Raw genomic sequence first — 19381 nt, forward strand, 5'->3', positions numbered from 1 at the left:
ACTTCTCATTATTCCCAATTCTAGAAACTAAAATAATTCTACACCAATTTTTGGAATCTGATCTTCTAACCCTTATTATCACTCTAGAACAGATGGCTTTATCTTATCAGAGGTTGATTATGTTTCATTTTTCATTTGGTCTTCGCAGCAGAAAAGCTGCGTTTGCAGTTCATTCCGGTAAGCTGAAGAACCTCGAGTTTTCGGGAGAAATTTTAGATTAATTATAATGTACATGTGTGTTTTGAGATTAAAATTTATACAGTAAATTACTCCTTTATCAGTTGAAAAAGATCTTTGGATACAAAGTTAATGCTATAGTAGATCTAGATGACGACTTATGCACAAAACGTTAAGGATTTCAATCAGGGTTCGGAAAACATAGGTCTGTTTTAAAAAAAAAAGGTTTATGAAAAATCAAATCAGAAACGTAATGGGTGCGCGGTATGCTTTGAAACACACACACACACACACACACACACACACACACACACACACACACACACACACACACACACACACACACACACACACACACACACACACACACACACACACACACACACACACACACACACACACACACACACACACACACACACACACACACACACACACACACACACACACACACACACACACACACACACACACACATTTCAATTTCTATGGTATTGTATATGGTATATATACAATCAGCGAGGAAACTTTGACTCGTACTGGAGTGTACAGATCCAGAGTTAGACACAGCAGGATATCATACAATTATATTCGCTGTTTGTTGTAAAATGACTTGTTGTTTTCATAATTCCAGTTTGCAAAGTTAACTGACTAACTGATTACGTGAATACAAAAATAAAATAAATTGGACACATTCTGATATATATTTTTAATGATACGATATTACCAAGTAGTTGCTACCGAGTTAAGTCTGCAACGTAATTAAATCTATGAGGGTGGTCTGGGTTCTGGGCCTAACAATAAAGTTTATTTTCACCATAATCCTCTTAAAACTAATATATTTATTCCAGCGATGCTCCAGCGCCATTATCCCATCCCAGTAGTGGTTCTCAGTATCTGCAAAATACCCCTCTACAGCTGAAATCACCTCTTTTTTCGAAGGAAAACTCTGACCAGCGAGGAAGAGTTTTAGTTTTGGGAAGAGATAGAAGTCAGAGGGAGCCAAGTCTGAGGAATAGGGTGAATATTCCAGCAATTCATAGTGCAAACGTCTTAATTTCCATTGCCAAAACACATTTGTGGACAGGTGCATTGTCCTGATGAAAGATGCTTTTTTTCCCTTCTGCAAACCTGGTATTTCCTCACGAATTTTATCGTCTAGACAGGTTAAAAGATCGGAATAATATTCCCAAATTATTGTTTACCCATTTCAAGATAATTAATAAGCAAAATACCTTTAGATTCCCAACACACTGATGCCATGACCTTTCCTGCTGATGGAATCGACTTTTGTTCTTTGGCGCTGACAACCGGCTTCTATCCACTGTTTTGACTGGTATTTGTATTCTGGTGTGTCATGGTGAATCCATGTCTCATCCATAATAATACGTCGACGCACAAAATCAGTGTTATTCAGCACAGTTCAGAGATTTTCATGCGAGTGCGTTTTTGACCAGCTATGAGCAAGCGCAGCACCCATCCGGAGTAAAACGTTTCATTTGCAATTCTTCATCCAACATTTATCCTACACGTTCTTTTGAAATGCCTATAGTCTCGCCAATTTCACGCATCTTGTTTCGTGAGTCATCAAATAACATTACGTGCACTTGATCAATGATTTCTGGTGTTGTTTCATATTTTGGACGTCCTTCATGTGGATCATCGTCAAGGCTGGTACGTCCACATTTAATCTTGACAGCCCATTCCTTAATTGTCGAAAAAGAAGCAGAAGAGTGCTCCTAAAGATTTATGAACTACGAATGAATGTTTTAACATTTTATAACCACACGATACTCAATTTTCTCCATTTCAAAGGATACAGACAATACTTTTGCTTCAGACAGCTGTATAAAACAAACTACTTAATCGCATGACTTGCAATTTCACATGGATGCTTACGACAGATTTACCAACTTAGAAAAATGAAATCTTGCCCATAGTGTTGCAATCTATGCTCGAGGCCGAGAACTTTTCAGACCACCCTCGTATACCACTCTGATGAGAGTTTCTGATTATATTTGAATTTTTTATATTTTAACTTTCATGTTATCGTTTATTTCTGTAAAGCTGAATTTTAATTACATAGTCATCGTAACTGACAATTATATCAATATTAGTATTTAATCAGTTTCGTAATTTAATTTTAAGTTAATTTTTTTTCTAGTCCAAAAACGTTTAGTACTTCACATTGATAATATTGTATACTGAGACATTTATATCGAGAAATAAAATGAAATACTTTACGAAATATATAATTATTATTCTTAACACCGCTCTAATCAACCTCAACTTTACAATCCTGAGGTGCAGTTCACATGAGAGAAAGTATGATTCTGAGTTCTGCCTTTCATATTGTGCTCCATGATAACAGCAACATTCCCAGAAAAGTGGGTGTGCATCACGTACTGCTTTAAGCTGTGGAAACTCTGCTTACCGAAGACTAATAACAGTTGAAACTTGTTTTCGAAAATAAAAACAAAAAACAAATAGAATTTAAGCATTTAATTTTTTTTCTGTAGTTACAAAGTACAGTCGAGATTGTCTGCGATTAATATTGAGAATATTGCAACAAACAGAATTGGTTAAAAAATACCAATTAACAAAATTGATTGGTGAATTCAAGATCCGTCGAGTAAACCTATCCAGAATAGATACACTTGTAATCCATCTCCAGCACAGAGAGAAATATTTATTTTTCTTTCTAAAAAAGTCAATTAACTTTAAAGATAATAATGATGTGCTGTTTGTAATGATCGTATTATTTAACAATAGAAGATTTTGCTTCCATAGAGAATTCAACCATTCCAGCCATACAGAAACAAATTATTGCTCAAACTATTTTGTAAATATTACGCATTTTAACAATAATTCCTATAAGTACACAGCTATTTTTGGTAAGAAACCTTTGATGCTAAGTTAGAGAGAGAGAGAGAGAGAGATGTTTTATAAGACGGAAAACAAATAGTATTACCTAACCATGTATAATAGTCTCGATATTATTGACAGACATACGGAAACCATTATCAAGTCAAATGATTTCTCGGGATGTCAGAAGGACAGAGTGGAAGAAATAGTGCGCAAGAAAACATTGACACTTCAATCGGAATATTCCCTATTTGATTCCGTTCAAAAATAGGGGGACATGTTCTCTCTAGAACACAACAAGAACAAACTAAACAAAGTTTGAGAAACGTGCTCTCGCCTATGCGGTGACTAAATTATTAAAATCCCCAGATTGGACTAATTTTGAAATCAGACTTAAAAAAAATAAAAAAATAGTCCTTTAGTCAATAACTAGAATTGAACACCCAATTGTCCTTCATCAGAAGACAACTTCGGGAAACATGGTCAGACAATACAATTCTCCTTCTTTTCAAACCTTTCGGACTTTTCGGAAAGTCGGAAGATATGGAAGCATTCGAAGTTCCTGGACAAGACGCAGTTAAATTCTTAACAACTTTCAATAATGCTATGGGTAGAGATTTATCTTATTGATGGAATGCGATGTGCTCATGCCAGCAGAAGCTAGAAGTAAATGTCATTCCAAGAAATGAGAGAGAGAGAGAGAGAGAGAGAGAATAAAAGAGGTGAACTTGTCTGGTGATTCCTGTAATACTGAAGGTAAGTTAATACGTTGAAATCCTTTGTTGCAAGAAAGAAGGCAGACCTCCTTTATAGTAGCATTGAAGAACAGATTATCTTCGTCCCACTAGACATCGAAATGGATGTTAATGTTTGAAGCATTGGTTGAAGCTTGGGATGTTTCAGTACTGCATATTTTGTCTAATATCAGAACGAATCGAACATATTGTAAGCAGCGAATCAAGAGAGAAGATCGTTTATGTATAGGAGAAAGGGAGTAGGCGCTTCTGCATTGTTGGGGAATCTCCAAGTATGGAAGCCGTCCACTGCGACATACAGTGAAAAAATAGATAGAGAGAAAGCTCGCTACCCCACAGAGGACAGAAGATAGATTGAAAAGAAACCACCTAAAGTATCCTAAATTATGGTGTTTGTTGATAAACTTTCTTGGCGCACCCATTGTGCAACCAGTGTTGGGAATGCGGGGGAGGAAGATTTCTGCTGGTGATCAAAATGAAAAAGCCTTCATGCGTGTAAGAATCATTTTTATAATTTGCTAAGAGCAGCTAATTTTATTAAAAAATTAGAAGAATAGTCTGTCCATAGAAAGAGTCGAACTTTAGTAGATTATTCCACCAGGACGCTTTCTGGTGTTACCTAGCACCACGAGGCCTGTGATTAACCAGCGGAGGCCTTCGAAACTGTTCATCGAAATTCGTTCTGCTTCCCCATGAAAGATATCATTCCTAGTTCGTGAAAGTGAGACGGAGGAGATAGAAGCCTTATTTCCTGGTCAGGAAGCCAGACATGGAATTTGGTAGATTGCGCCTTCAATAAGCGCAGTTGACGTTTCACCAGGTGGTGGTGAAAAGCTCAGCGTTCAGAAAGAAATTTCAACGCTTACAATGAATGAAGTATAGTTGAAATATATGATGTTAAAGCTTAGAACTCAATTATCCGTGGGTCATAACAGCTGGAGTCCATTATCTGCAGATTTTCTTTAGTTTTCCCTTTTAAAAATGCTTCCCTAATAAAGAAAGAATTTTTAAAATGTTTGAATTAAACAGACTTGTGGATCGCCACCCGTAGCAGATGACTGCATGCGATGGTTTACGGAAAAGTCGCCTCTAGCATTTCGCCACCTGTAGATAATGAGTAGGTTACACAAATGTAAATACAGTTTTATTGAAGTCCCAGCCCCTTTAGTGGAGATTCAATGTTGAACTCTCTCAATTAGTCGAACCGAACTTCCGATAACTCTAATTTTTCCGAACAAATTTTCAAAATTACCTTCATGTACAAATTGTCACGTAGCTTTTAAACTTATTTCTCCCCTTTTGTATGTCTTCAGGGTTCTATTTCCACTGTGAAAATATTAACTGGAACTGTTAATCCTTTCACAATGTAAAGAATACTTACTCGATCACGAGGAGGATAGTCACGCCCTCGTGGTCATTAGTGGCAGAACATGGGGGGAGAATTGTTGACAGCGCGCGTTTGCTGTTTTCGATGCTTCATTATCGGATGTGCATCGCGTGAACAAGCTGAGCGTCGCAGGCCGTACAATAACTACATATTATTTTTGCATCTTGATTGATTAATCCTGTGTGCACAATGGCGAAAAGTGTTCCGTCAATAAGAGGCAAAAGAAAATTGGTTGATGATGACAACCACATATACGTGTTTTCAAAGAGAACTGTAGATAAACAGAATGGAATCTGGGTTTGTGAAAAACGTTCCACCTGCAAAGAGCCTGTTTGGTCGGAAGGTTTGAAAGTCCCAGTTGTGAAAGTCGTAACTAAACATAACCATGCAGCTCAAGCTACAAGGTCAGAAGCATTGCAATTGATTGGTGAAATACGGCAACATGAAACAACCACGAACGAACGGCCACAGCAAATTTTTGCATCAGTAATTGCAGAGGCTCATGCCAATGTCATGATGTTACTTCCTAAAATGGATTCACTTAAACGAACAATTATTCATGTTCGCTGCAACAATGGTACTTCTGCTTTACCGAGCAATCTCCAGGACCTAGTAATTCTACAAAATTATCAAGAAATTATTATCGATGTCAATGTACAACAGTTTTTGATTTATGATTCTCAGGGCGAATTGCTCCCTGTTCGCATACTTATTTTTTCCACTAGTAACAATCTTCAGTTATTAGTGCATAGCAAGGAGTGGTTTTCTGATGCAACTTTTAGCACAGACCCACGCATTTCCAGCAGCTTTATACAATTCATGTAGTTCAATTCAATACATTATTCCAGTGGGCTACGCTCTTCTGCCAAACAAAACTCGTGCCACATACGTCAAATTCCTTCAAAAAGTTAAAAATGTACAATTCCAACCGCAGCGACTTATGACAGATTTCGAACAAAGTTGCAAGCTTTCCAACAAGAATTTCCTGGTATTGTAAATACCGTTTTTTTTTTCATTTTTCCTAAAGCTTTTGGCGAAAGGTACAGAATTAAGGTGTAAAAGCTCAATACGAAAGAACATCAATATGACGACCATAAATTTGCTCGTCGAATTCGAATGATTCCGTCATTGGCAGTTATTCCCCCTGCTAACATTATTCAAGCATTTGAAGATTTAGTTGAAGCTGATGACTTCCACCCTGAAGCTATGGTGATTGAAAACTACTTGGAAGATACATATATTGGAAGAAGACAACGGAGAGGCGGGCAATTACCCATTTTTGCCATCGAATTGTGGAATGTTTACACACGCACACTGAATGATCAGCAACGTACCAACAACGGTATGGAGGGGTGGCACAGGGGATTTCAGGAAACTTGTGCTACGTTATTCCCAAATATTTACCGATTGATTGATTCTTTAAAGAAACAACAAGAGCAAGAGCTGCACAATTTCGAAATTACACAAATAATTGCAGTAATTCAGACAATCAAAGAAACAAGAAGTATGGTGAATTTCTGCTAGAATCAAAACAATAGTCCAAGATTTTCAAAAATGAGAATTAAATTATTAAAAAATTAGGTGTATTATTTATATTTTTATGGCTTACTCATTATCTACAGGGGGAGAGATGTCCTGCGGGCGGAATGTTGGGGGAGAAATGCCTGGGAGAAATGCTTGGGGGGACTTCCGAATCCCGCATGCAATACCCGAAAGAGTTCTTTTTAATAGTCCATTATACTGGAATGTTAAAAAGATAAATTAAACTCATAATGGAGTGATAATAAATATAAGATATTGTCCTAACCCATATCTTGAAGATGATAATAATGAGGCTTTAATAACAATTTCCTGATGCACAGAGATGGTTGTGACGTCATTATTTCTTTTTCTCACTTCCTTTAATATTTTTAAAGAAATGATTACAATATAACATTTTTTTAGTACTTTCTGCTTTTTATTTTTCATGTATTTCTGGTTAATTATAATTTTCATGAGTACTTACGATTGGCTTAGCAGTGGCAGTCTCCTCTCCACACGACTGCTACAGAAAGCTTACCATCTAAGCCAATGCTTTGAGTTGGTTTAAAACAACGGCTTCAAAGCTAGCCGTAGCTTCTTCCTTTCTCTAACGTTACAGGTGTTTTTTTTTCTTTTATCTGTAATCAGTTAGTGGTGTTTGGATCACACAATAGGAGAAGGCAGATAACTTTATCTTATGTTATCTGAATGGAATATTGCATTTTACATGTGATCTTCATAGTGCAAGCAACGTTTGCAGTTTTTTAAGGTAAGCCGAAAGTTTGACTGTATTATTTTACCATTAATAATATTACAGACCGAATATGTTGGTTTAATCGAAATCTCTATTTATGAGGGTTTTTTTTTCAGATTTCAGATTAAATTATAAAAGAATTATCAGTTTTAAAAGTTATCTGCATAGGAATGTATTTCAATAAGTGCATTGATACATAGCGTGTATTTGAAACAACTGCGCAATAACAAAATCAACCTTACCTAGAAAAATATATTGCATTATATTAAAGAATATTATGCACTTTGCTAAGGATTTAATGTGGCCATCGAAAACATATCGGGAAAGTTGAAAAAGATTTATGTTTTTATCTCGTTTTTCACACGGGCGCATGTGTACGTGTGTCTGTAATAGAAAACTAGCATTAAGGAATTGAACTGAACCGTTTATCGGATTTGGCTGCATTAGTCACTCTGGGTTCTGTTTTGAATATTAGCTCTGTGTCGGATGCTGAAGCAGTACATGTAGAGAAACCGAATAGTTTCACCATTTAACTTCAATATTAATCATTATTGCACGGGTCTATACTAATAATTATCCGGACACTTTAGCAAGTGACACTTGACACTAGTAGGCGATTCCTAATATCGTCTACCTTTGGCTTTGATCACCTCCTACACTCTTTGAGGTAGGCTTTCCACCAATGTGCGGCAGACATCAGGAAGGACACTGAGTTCAGCAACAGCTCGTTCACGTGCTGCTCTGGATCTCAATCGCCGCTGCAGTTCGTACCACAGATGTTCGATGGAGTGGAGGATAGAACTCTACGCACGCCAGGACAGTCGTTTAACATCCAACTCTTCATACCATTCCATAACAACTGCAGGTTTGTGACATGGGGTATTCATGTCTTCTTGATAGAAAGACCGGTCCGTTACATTAACTCTACACAGTGCAGGAAGCACCTGAGTATCCAGAATATCAAGGTACTGAGCTGGATTCATGGACAACTACCAGTAGTCCCACTCCAAAGCAGCAGAATGCATCCCACACCATTACTCCTCCACCAACAAACTTTACTGTTGTAACATGAGCTCACTAGGCTGCCTCTACCCACTGCCGTCAGAAAGGAAAGAGGTGAACCTTGATTCATCACTCCAAAATCCCGTTTCTAGGTATTGAGCTGGATTCACGTTGTCCAGTTCAAACGCTCATTGCTCATTGCATTGCGCCTTGTTCGTTGTTAGGATGTTCGGCTCGCCTTCCGCTGCTCTTCCCGAGGAAACGCAGTAAATGGAGTTCATTTCGTACACTACTAGAGCGAATGTGGTGTTTTTGGGTTTCTGAAACTCATATGGGATGGTATGTGCCGACTGCTGCCGGTTTTTGCCTGCCACCTGTTTTAACATCTCCTGTCCCTGTCAGTCATTTTCGGCGTTCTGGCATCACTAGTGCAGGAAATCACTAGTGCAGTGTTTTCCAGCACTAGTGATATCAGAACGTTTCTGTTTATTGAATACATCTCTAATCGTTAATTTTGGATGCAGCAGTTGAATGGGAATGGCATGAATGGATATATCGTCAATGTGACAGCCCACGATGCTGCCTCTCTGGAATTCACTGAGTTCACGTCGTGTTTCCGTATCACCCGTATTGAAGTAAATTCGATGAAATACTGCTTCCTACTGTCTGTAGAACTGTTTTTGTGTTATTAACAAACATGTAATGATCCATATCTTCAAATAACAGGTATATACTGACTATTGGAAAATTGTTATACTTCTCATCGAACGTTATCTCGTACTAAAGTGTACAAATTCAAAACTGAAAACAGCAGGATAATAGATGCCAACTACTCTGTTTATTGCAAAATAGCGTGTTATCGTTGGAATTCTAGGTTCAACATATTCCGAGATACATAGTCCACGTACATCTACGTAAATACATACATCCACGTACATCCACGTAAATAATACAGGTATCTCGTTGATACCTGTATTATTTGATGAGATAATATTAGAAAGCAGTTACTATAATTTTTAAAAAGGTAATATTTAATGATTTTTTATGATTTAATTCCAAACTGAATTACCTCGGTATATTTTATTTCTAGAATTCTAATAATAATAATAATAATAATAATAATAATAATAATAATAATAATAATTTTTTTATTATTATTTCTGAGATAAATTACATGCATTATATAAACACAATTATGCATAACAAATACTTTCTCTTACATAAAGGATTTTTAAATAATAATAATAACAATAACTGTTTACAACGTATATTATTAAAATACTCATAATGATGATTATTACAGATGTTTTTTTAATTATTAATTAACATTTTTTAACATTTTATTATTTTTATTTATTTATTTATTTTTTTAAGTTTGACAAAGAATGATTATACATACAAATTTCTGTATTTGCTTATAAGGATTACTTGTAGATGAGTGAGGCAAGTTAATCCCACCTACTTCGAAGCTTGGGGTTAGCTTTTATGAAGAGAGTGGGATTTAGCCTTCACTGTTTGTGTTGTTGCTACTGTTTATGTATGGGATGTAGGCATTGGATGCTAGAGATTTGTGATGTGTATATTAGTGTTAATGGCTTCTCAACTTTGTTGGTATATTTTCCAGAGTTCAATTTTTAATGTTCTGCAGTTATCTACGTGTTTTAACTTTCTTGGTAGGGTGTTGAGTTTCGTGGGTATGTGATGTGATCTCACAAAAGAAGCGTATGATTTATTGAAGGGTGTGGGGATGTAGAGAGTTGTTGTAGGTCATGTTATACGATATGTGTCTCTGTTGTTTCGATAGATGATGTTGAAGTAATTCCTTGTTAATATCATGTAGTGTTTCAGGTTTTTAATGCTCAGAATTCTGTGTATCGCCATGTGCTTGTCGGATATTGGTTGTTGCGTGTAAGGTGTCCAGATCACTGTTGACACGATTTTCCTGTGTAATGTTTCTAATTTTGTTAGGTGGCTGTTTGATGTATTTGCATAGACTGTTATTCCGTATCTGAGTAGGGATTCGCAGATACAGTGATACAGAAGTTTTTTTTATGTTGGGTGGAATAATTTCTTTAACTTGGAAGAGTTTTGCTGCGATGATCCGGAGTTTGGTGTGTAGGTATTCTATATGTTTTGTGCATTTAAGGTGGGAATCTATATAGAGACCGAGGTATTTTGCGTGTGTTACAGGTTTACTTTCGGAACATTGGCAGGTATTTATGATGTTAATGCAGCGGTATGTGTGACAATGTATCGATAGTGATGCGGGGCTTATGATTCTTGGTGTCTGTATTATCAGCATCTGTGTTTTGGTGCCGTTGATTAGGTGGAAGTATGTTGTGATTTTGTTTAGGTCTTGTTGTGCTCTGCGGAGAGCTGTGTTAATGTCTGTGTGGATTGCTAGTAGTGCAGTGTCATCTGCGTATTGAAATACTTGACTTCTCATGGATATGTTGTGAACATCATTAATGTATATGTTGAATAGAGTGGGTGATAATATGGCACCTTGAGGTAGACTGTTTTACTTCTATACTACTACTGTGACATGTACCTGTTTTTGTTACTTGTGTACTGTTTGAGAGGTAGTTCTTGAACCATGTATGCAGTGTTCTTCTTATACCTATTGAGTATAGTTTGAAGAGTAGTATGTCGTGTCCAAGTGTGTGAAATGCGTTGGTTAGGTCCAGCAGTATAAGGACGGCGCACTTGTTTTTGTCGAGAGCTTGGTTTGTGTTGGCGATGTCTTCTAATAAAGTAATGGTGCTTTTTGTTTTCTGAAAGCCGTATTGGTTTTGTGTGATGATGTTGTACTTCTGTAAATAGTTCTGTAGTCTGGTGTGTGTTATTTTTTCTAGGATATTTGAGATGACTGGTAGTGTAGATATTGGTCTGCAGTTATGAGTATCATTTCTTTTGCCGTGTTTGATTATTGGCGTAATTACTGCAGTTTTCAGTTGTTGTGAAATATTGCCTGTGTCGAATATTATGTTCACGAGTTTCAAGAGTATTGGATTTATTTGTTCAAAGTGTGTAAGGTCTGTGAGTCTTATTTTGTGTATTCCTGGAGTGGTCTTTGGTTTTAGTTTAGGATTGCTTCTTTCAGTTCCTGTTTTGTTATGGGTGGAAAATACATCGTTTGTTGTTGACTTTGTGTCGGTAGTTTTTTGTTGATCGTTGGTAGTTTGTCTTTTTTGAGTTGTGTTATGTTGTTTGTGAAAGCATGGTTGAATGGGTCTGCTAGTTCCTCTTGGTTTGTGTCCTGACCGAAGCTTTTTACAATAAAATCCTATGCTGAAGTTTTCTTTTTTCGGGTTACTAATTCGTTGATTGTGGCCCATGTTTGCTTAATGTTGTCGTTATATTCCATGAATTTTTGGAAGTAGTAGCCTCTTTTTGCCCTACGAATTTTTGTTGTTAATTTATTTCTTGTGTTTTTGTATAAGGTTTGTAAATGTGTGTTACTGGGTGACTTTTTATGTTTTTTCCATAGATTTTCTTTTTCAGTAATAGTATTTAGTATGTCGTCATTTATCTATGGATTGTTGTCTGTTTGTCGCCTCGTTTGTGTAGGTTTTGTTGCTTTTTTGTATATTTCTGTGAACTTTAGTTGAAAATTCTCGTATAATGTTACAGGATCGTTTATTTTAAGTAGGGAATTCCAGTCTGTATTTTTTACTTGGTTATCGACAATGCTCTTTAGTGTGATCGAGTTTTGTCGACTTTTGTGCTGGTGGGAGGGGGGGGGGATAGGAAGCATAATAAAACGAAGTTGAGACAAAGTAGTGATCGGCAATTTTGACGTTAATTACTGATGATGTATATGTATGGATGGGAGCCAGTATATTGATATGATCAATGCATGATTGTGTTAGTGAGTTATTGAGTATTTCTTCTCTTGTTGGGGAGTTAATGGTAGGGTTTATGTTGTACTGACTTAGAATATCAAGATATGTGTTAGTTGTTGAAGAAGCGTGGTCAAGCGTATTTATGTTAATGTCTCCTATTAGGATGAGCCTATGTGTTGTACGCGGTTCGATGCCGCTTAGCCATGTTTCTATCTCGTGAAGAAAACTGAGCGGATTATTATCTGGGGGTCTGTATATTGTGTTCATTGTGTATTTGATACCATTGTGACTAATTGTGATTTCCAAAATTAGTGTTTCCGCATGTTCGAAATGAGTTTTTGTTTAGTCACATTGTATTTTTCTTTGATAAATGCCACAATGCCACCTCCTCTTCTGTTTGGTCTGCATAAGTTGTAGGTTTGATAATTATTTATGTTATATGCGTAAATTTCTGTGTCGTTTACTGCAACTTCGGTCAGTATTAGCGCATCTATGTTTATCATGGTATAATTGAGCTGTGTTATCAATGTAAACCAGTGTTTTTTTATACTTCTGATGTTTGTGTGTGTATGATTATGAAGTTGGTGTTGGTGGAAATGTTGTCTGACCATTTCTTCAAAGAGTCAAAGACCTTGAAGATTATGTTGTCTGACTGGATATGTTCGCCTATGTTTGAGATCTCCATTATATAGTTTTTAAATGAGTTCTAATCTTATTCTTAAGGATTTGAAAAGTTAGTGTTATCTATTGGTAGGCTGTGTAAGTCGGATTCACTTGTAATTATGTATACTCGAGTGTTTCATTCTTTCTCAAAAATATCTGGGAATTCTTTGTCCACAGGAACTTGTAGTTTTTCTCTCTGTTTTTGTCTTCCTTGCCTGGTATAGAATATTTTTGAAGTACGAATTCCAGTGTTCCGTTATATAGATTGGTGTTGGGAGTTTCTTATCAGTTAGGATCGTTGTTGTCGGCCTTGTTTTCTTGCTAGTTGTAAGGATGGAGTCGCTCATATTTCTGTTGGTAAAACGAGCGATGATTGGTGGCGGTCTCTCTTTATTTTTTTGTGGGCCTCGGTTGATGTAGATGATATCTGTGGTTGCGATTTTAATTCCAATTTTGCTGCCGATCAGTTGCATTATGTTGCTTAAGTCTTCTGTATTTTCTTTCGTTATTCCCTCAATTTGAAGTTATTTTTTGCTTTCTTTTTGTAGCATGTGTTCCATTTGACACTTGAGTATGTTTACTTCTTTCCGCAATTCTTGATTTTCGCGTTGGAGTGTTTCTTGCGTTTCTACCGCTACCATTAATTTCGTCTTTATTTCTCGCACTGTTCCAAACATTTCTTCAGAGGTCTCGTTATTGAACTGTATGTAATGTTCATACTCCTCGAATTTTTTGTTAATTTGTTCCATGTGTGCATTTAATAAGTCTTTCACCATGAGTTTAAATGAATCAAAGTTATCTATAATTTTAGGATCCGGAAGCGGCTTATCTTGATGTGCCTCGCTACTTTTCTTCGGTGTCCGGTCTTTGTTCTTCATTTTCTCACGGCACTGTTGACATCGCCATTCGGTCCGTTTCACAGCTCCATTTACTTTCTAAGTGCTTTCTGAGATCCCTGAACAGTGGAAGTGTTGTTTTTTGTTACATCCTGAACACTGCGGCCCGTCCCCTTCATCGATTAATGGCTTATTGCATTTTTTGCAGCTCATTTTGCTTGAACTTCGCTGTCTCGGTGACCTTTAGCCTTTCTTCCCGTTAACGACTATACTTCGACTTTTAAAATGGCGATGTCCTTTGTTCTTCTTTGGCTGGTGACTGCAGTACACTCTATGAATTTCCAACACCGAAACTTTGAATATTACTTATCCGATTTTGGTAATTTGAACATCCCTGTCTTCAGCGTGACTAGTAGAATGAAATAGTAGCACTTTCAAGTTAGAAACATAAGTTAATTAACAGTTTAAAACTATAAAACCTGGAGCAGCGGTACAGCGTACGTTCATCTGTCTGCCTACACAGAGCCCTCTGAATAATAATAATAATAATAATAATAATAATAATAATAATAATAATAATAATAATAATAATAATAATAATAATAATAAGCTAAGATATTTTTATTCCCTTATAGGGAGTAGGCGAGGACTTTTAATCATATATAGTTTTGTAGACTTAGTGGGCAGATCAATCTGAACCGGTAGACAATTAGAGATTGCTGGTCCTTGAATAACTCTAATTATAAGCCGGCACTGATGAAAAGACCGCCAAGCAAGTGCTGCCATCTCTTGAACTTACCCTTAAAAGGATATGTTACTGTCTGAATTAATACCGGTTTTACGGTCGATTTTTTTGAGATTACGGGATGAAAAAGCCGAGTTTATGGAGAAAAATCCCACTTTCCCGTGCCAGAGATCGACTAACTCGTTAACTGGTAGAAGATTGCCTTAGAAAAAGTTCCTCCGGTCGGCAACTAGAATCGAACTGAAGTCTATATATTATTATTAATAGGTGCCCTCCCTCGATGAGTCTCGGACTCATCGAGGGAGGACACCTACTGATATTTGCATCCTCCATATTCCTGGGAATATAGAGCACACATCCTTGGATCACTTTTCCCTCACAGGTCCGCATGGTCGAAAATCCTAGACACTAATTTCTTAAAATTATATCCAGAGGGTGTTGGAAAATTAAGACTTCTCTTGCAATAACTCTTATTCAAAGAGATAAACTCAGTGGAAAGAATAATAAAAAACTTTGAAGTCTTCATATGTATCTCAAATTGAAAATAATTCTCCTGTTATATAGATAACAAAATAGCAACTCACAATGTTAAATTCCTCTTATGAACATGCTGGGCATCAATTTGACACCCAAAAGAAGCTTGCTGACAGCGTTGTTTAAAATCACAAAATATCCTCGTTTTTGTTTTTTTTTATAAATTGAAATTTAACTTCTGTGATTCCTACTAACCGACAACTGAACGTTTCATTTTTAAACAGCTTTTTCAATATGCTGTCCTTCAGTATGTATTGCAGGGCATTAGGATTCTTCGTTTCAGATCCCATACCTCTAAAAGTTGCAAATATCTTTCACAGCTTAGCTTACAGTATCGTTGATTGCAAGATCTGTCAACAATCAAAGACTTGAAAAAACAATGCTTTTTTTATAGCACAATGTGCTTTAATATTAAAAATATTAAGCAATGTCCACTTTGGAAATACGCATCGCAGATGTCTACTTACTATACCTACATTAGATGACAAATTAGTTTGGATTTTGAAGAAAATAAACTCAATTTGAACAGATACGAAACATAAAAATTAGAAATTCAATAACTGGCATTGTTAATGAATTATTCGACGTGGTTTTCATAACCATTCATGGAAATTACTTCTCTACAAGCATCAATATATTTATCCGTGACTAAGAAGGTAGGGTTCAAGTGTTTTATTGGTTCTAGTTGTAGTTTTGAACATAGTTGAATCGAAGTAACTAATTTTAAAGTAATTTCATACGGTAGAGATTTATGTTTCCTTAAATGAAACGTACCCATTGCCGAAACATAAACTTTAGAGCCGACATGTGTGTAAGGAGTGGTTTAAAATGTAAGGAAGAAAATAATGTAATTCGTCCCTTCTACTTATTGGATACTTTCAAAATATTAAATTAGAATTGAAAAGCCAGAAAGCAAAGTACAATGAATCCTTTGTTTTCGAAGAAAGTTTTTTTTTTTTTTTTTTTAAAGATTTAAATTCACAAGACTAGGTACACAAAGTAAAGTGATAGTACCAAAAAATCTCATAAAAATAAACATTTCCTGGGATTTAGATGTAAACGGTTTTACCTCCGAGCGTATTGTATTTTGAAATCTTTTCAAAAATATTCAAAAATTAGTCATAATTGAATATTTAGCGAAGGAGTTTTTTTTTCCTATCATGGTATGCATTACTTGTAAATGTATATAAATTGCAGAAAACAAAATGATATCTGTACGTTAAAGAAAGTATAGATTACATTCGCTTGATGATTTATCGTATGATATTCTCCCTCAGCGAAATATGGAGACAGTGAAAGAAAGACTTCAATCCTTGTTGAAAGACCCTCTCTATTCTGATGTGACCTTCATAGTTGGGGAAGGTGAATGCAGAGCAGTAGCCGAAGTCCATAAGTTGTTGCTCGCCATTGCTAGTCCAGTGTTTGCTGCAATGTTTTATGGTCCGATGAGGGAGGATGCAGAGATCAAAATTCCAGATGTCACTCCGAAAGCATTCCAAATTATGTTAAAGTGAGTCATTTCCTGTTGTTAATTTAATAGTTGAATCATCTTTTTCATTTAAGTACTTTGTTTTACTAATCATAAGAAAAATGCGTTTTGAAAACAACATAGTCAGTTGCAGTTTGTTCATAATACGAGCTGTGGTTGACTTGCTAGAAAATGGATTGCCAGATAGTATCACTGCATCTCTTCGCTAGGTGTTGATGATGTAAGTCTGTAAGGTCAAATTCTTTTTATACATTCATTTGCATAAATCAGCTTTTTTCCTAATTTCTTCAGTCGTGATGAGAATGCTGAAATCCTCGTATCAAATCATTAGATGGCTACTTCCATATATAATCCGGAACTTTTTTCAAACCTAAGCAAGTTTGAGTTGGTTAGAAATGGACTGATTTGATTTAGACCAGTAATTAAGAACAATAGGCCAATATCGTTTGTCAGTTAATTGCATCTGTTTTTCATCTGTACTCAGTTTCTGCAGATGACTATCTATGACGACTCCAAGAGACCTCTTAACCTCTTACCTTACATGCAATAAAAACATCCTGAAAGAAATTTTTAGGAAGTTAGTGAAACCACAAATACATATTTTTCAAAGAATATAAGTAATTTCTTTGCAACATATAATATACAAAATAAAGGTATAATCGAAATATCTGCCTCATAGTACATACGAAACATAATAGAAAACCGTCTCACAAGCAGAATTTGTGTAGGAAGCGGTAAAGTCAAGTGATACTCAAATGTAATCACAGAGAACCAAGTATAATTTAACTCCGGAATTCGAAATGGAGGGAACTCCTCAGCGAACTTTGTTATGTTTCTAAGAATTCCTCCAAATTGTAACATATATACTCAGTAACATGAGGGATAAGAAGGAACGACTAACGATATCAGTCCTTTCTTCTTATTTGACATATTTTGCTCATATTTTATAATAGCCTACTCTCCTGTATCCTCTGATATGATACGTAGATATTTTTATCTCCATATATATCTACAAGTCATATGCGTGTTTTGTATTCATAACTAACCAACTAACCCCACTATAAAAGTGAAGAATAGTTGAATGGCCAACTATCCTTCACTTTAAACTCGCAGTATATTATTAGGTAGTATTGCTTGATAGGATTCTGAACTAGGTCTTTCCAAGTGAAAACTATCGTTACTAAAGAAGTACTAAGATGTACTACCAGTACTAAGATGTTCAACTAAAGTGTTGTGATATGAAATCTGTGAATATTCAAAATGTACAATAATAAGAGCACTTTTGATTCTTTTATTCAGATTTATAATTGTTTACCAAAATTGTTTCATTTCAGGTACCTGTACACAGATGAAATTTCAATACCTTCGATAGACACCGCGATGGAAGTGTGAAAAATATCAAATTCCACTTCTCAAGAAGAAAAGTGAAGAATTTCTTTCGCGACACGAGACAGCAGAAGCAGAATTTGTTTGTATAGTTTACGAATTTGCCAAAAGCATGGGTTTGTCTCAAGTGATCTACAAATGTGTAGACATTATTGATAGAAACACGAAAACCATTCTTGAATCATCCGATTTCTTGGAGTTTCACAAAGACACCGTAGAGGATATTGTGCGTAGAGAAACATTGACATTACCCTCAGAATACTTTTTATTTGATGCGATTTATAAGTGGGGCGTAAATCACCTCGCTAACACACAAAAAGTGCAAACAAAAGGAAACTTGAAAAGCGTGCTGTCTCCTTTGTTAAAATGTATAAGGTTTTCTGTAATGTCATTGGAAGAACTTGTTGATGTGAGAGAACGAGATTTATTCACATTTGATGAGATTGGACCTCTATTTTGCCAAAAGATAAAAACTAAAATAACGAACAGATTGGTGACATCTTCTATTGGCAGCAGTTTAAACTTTGAGAGAAAATATCGTCCACGATTAAAGTGCTCTCTGAACATATTTGATTTCAGAAAACGTTTATCAATATCTGAAATCCCCGTTGATGTTAATTACTCTTTGCTAAGTGATAACAACGTTCGTTTCACGGTAGAAATTCTAGAGGGTTCAATGCTACTCGTGAAGCCATTTATAAAAATTCAGGTTGAGGATAACGGAAATACATACTTCAGTGACAAATGCTGTATTAAATCACTGACGTCTTCTGAGTCCGAGGAAATTATTTTTGAAAATGCTAGTAATGAATGTAACGCTTCTGCATTATATATTAAGCAAGGAGACAAATTTCACATGACTGCGATATATAATTATAAGTTTATAACGTGCGCAGATTCTTCTATAACTGAAAAGAAACACTTCAATGGCCCATATTTTAAATTTAGCGTACAACCAGAACGACAGTGGATAGCGACGTCTCTCCATTTTCACTTGTATGTGAAATGATGAAAACTGGGTTTAATATTGGTAAAGTAGATAATTTTGTGTTCGATTGGAAATAAAATATAATTGAAGTTTTCTTATTATTTTTTGAACGTTTGTCTTTAAAAATATACTTTGCAGTCTCGTTTGTTATTTACCAGAGTAGAATGTTAAAAAACAGAATGCAATGATATTTAGATTATTAGCATGTGCAGTCTGAACAGTTTTTTATTTTATTTTATTTTATTTTTTGTGTAATGTGTCTCTGTATGTAATGTCTATTCAAGGGCAAAGTAAAATACTATTAGCATTAAAGTTTCAGATGGCAGCTATTTTTGTCACATAAAAGTATTAATGATTGTAATTGAAATAGTATATTATTATAGTTTGATTATCATCATCAGACATGGTCAATCTACTGCTAGATGAAGGTATTT

The 19381-nt window shown here is 35.7% G+C and overlaps 1 protein-coding gene across 1 annotated transcript; it reads left to right on the forward strand.

Moving 5' to 3' along the window:
* Window positions 1-7453: 7453 nt before the first annotated feature.
* LOC150106058 (BTB/POZ domain-containing protein 6-like) lies at window positions 7454-18896 on the forward strand. The gene is made up of 3 exons (XM_090393805.1): window positions 7454-7474; window positions 16362-16594; window positions 17908-18896. The coding sequence occupies exons 2-3, from the start codon at window positions 16368-16370 to the stop codon at window positions 17963-17965; spliced, it is 285 nt and encodes a 94-aa protein (XP_090249931.1). The 5' UTR covers window positions 7454-7474; window positions 16362-16367; the 3' UTR covers window positions 17966-18896.
* Window positions 18897-19381: the final 485 nt, after the last annotated feature.

The sequence above is a fragment of the Typopeltis vanoorti genome, chromosome 6 (assembly GCF_054136105.1).
Source record: "Typopeltis vanoorti isolate ZY-2024b chromosome 6, IOZ_Tvanoo_1.0, whole genome shotgun sequence".
NCBI lineage: Eukaryota > Metazoa > Arthropoda > Arachnida > Uropygi > Thelyphonidae > Typopeltis > Typopeltis vanoorti.

What these genes read in the sequence shown, in the direction of transcription:
- LOC150106058 (XM_090393805.1), top strand. Translation starts at nt 16,368, where the DNA reads ATGGAGACAGTGAAAGAAAGACTTCAATCCTTGTTGAAAGACCCTCTC. An exon ending in GCATTCCAAATTATGTTAAA is followed by an intron (nt 16,595 to 17,907) that starts GTGAGTCATTTC and finishes GTTTCATTTCAG; the next exon opens with GTACCTGTACACAGATGAAA.